Source organism: Sinocyclocheilus rhinocerous, unplaced genomic scaffold (assembly GCF_001515625.1).
Source record: "Sinocyclocheilus rhinocerous isolate Xijiao unplaced genomic scaffold, SAMN03320098_v1.1 C35758343, whole genome shotgun sequence".
Lineage (NCBI taxonomy): Eukaryota > Metazoa > Chordata > Actinopteri > Cypriniformes > Cyprinidae > Sinocyclocheilus > Sinocyclocheilus rhinocerous.
The window spans coordinates 1-617 of record NW_015762453.1 but is presented as its reverse complement, the minus strand read 5'-3'; the positions used below and the strand labels follow the sequence as shown (position 1 = coordinate 617).

At 47.2% G+C, this 617-nt stretch overlaps 1 protein-coding gene across 1 annotated transcript; it reads left to right on the top strand.

Moving 5' to 3' along the window:
* The first annotated feature begins 20 nt into the window (after nt 1–20).
* On the top strand, nt 21–558 carry LOC107735082 (transcription activator BRG1-like). Its single transcript, XM_016546887.1, has 3 exons — nt 21–103; nt 191–237; nt 320–558. The coding sequence occupies exons 1-3, from the start codon at nt 41–43 to the stop codon at nt 516–518; spliced, it is 309 nt and encodes a 102-aa protein (XP_016402373.1). The 5' UTR covers nt 21–40; the 3' UTR covers nt 519–558.
* The last annotated feature ends 59 nt before the right edge of the window (nt 559–617 follow it).

Sequence of the window (617 nt, the reverse complement as noted above, 5' to 3'; positions counted from 1 at the left end):
TGTGTGTGTGTTTCAGGGTAAAGGCGGCACTAAGACTCTGATGAACACCATCATGCAGCTGAGGAAGATCTGTAATCATCCGTACATGTTCCAGCAGATCGAGGTGTGTTAGCGTGTCTGTCGTGGTGTTGATCATCTGATGAACGTGTTTCATTTCTTGTGCCGCTGAACGTGATGTGCTGCTTTTCAGGAGTCGTTTTCTGAGCATCTGGGTTTCTCGGGCGGGATCGTTCAGGGGTGAGCAGTAGAAATGCTGTAGAATTATCTGACACACATTAGACGTCTCCAGCACTGAACCTTCGTCTCGTCTGACCTGCAGGCTTGATTTATTCCGCGCCTCGGGAAAGTTTGAGGTGCTGGATCGTATTTTGCCCAAATTACGAGTGTCCAATCACAAAGTGCTGCTCTTCTGCCAAATGACCACTCTGATGACCATAATGGAGGATTATTTCGCTTACCGCAGCTTTAAATACCTGCGTCTGGACGGTGAGCTTGTGTTTCTCTGTGTTTGTCTGTAGTTTGTGAAGTATAGCAGGATTATGATTATTATTGCTCATGATGATCTGGACAAACCTCGTCCTGCAGCGTCTGGATGATTCCTCGGAGCATGTGTGTGT

Excerpts from the sequence above, each read along its gene's own strand:
- LOC107735082 (XM_016546887.1), top strand. The coding sequence starts at position 41 with ATGAACACCATCATGCAGCTGAGGAAGATCTGTAATCATCCGTACATG. Across the intron at positions 104-190 it reads ACATGTTCCAGCAGATCGAG|GAGTCGTTTTCTGAGCATCT; the intron begins GTGTGTTAGCGT and ends GCTGCTTTTCAG. Across the intron at positions 238-319 it reads TCGGGCGGGATCGTTCAGGG|GCTTGATTTATTCCGCGCCT; the intron begins GTGAGCAGTAGA and ends TCTGACCTGCAG.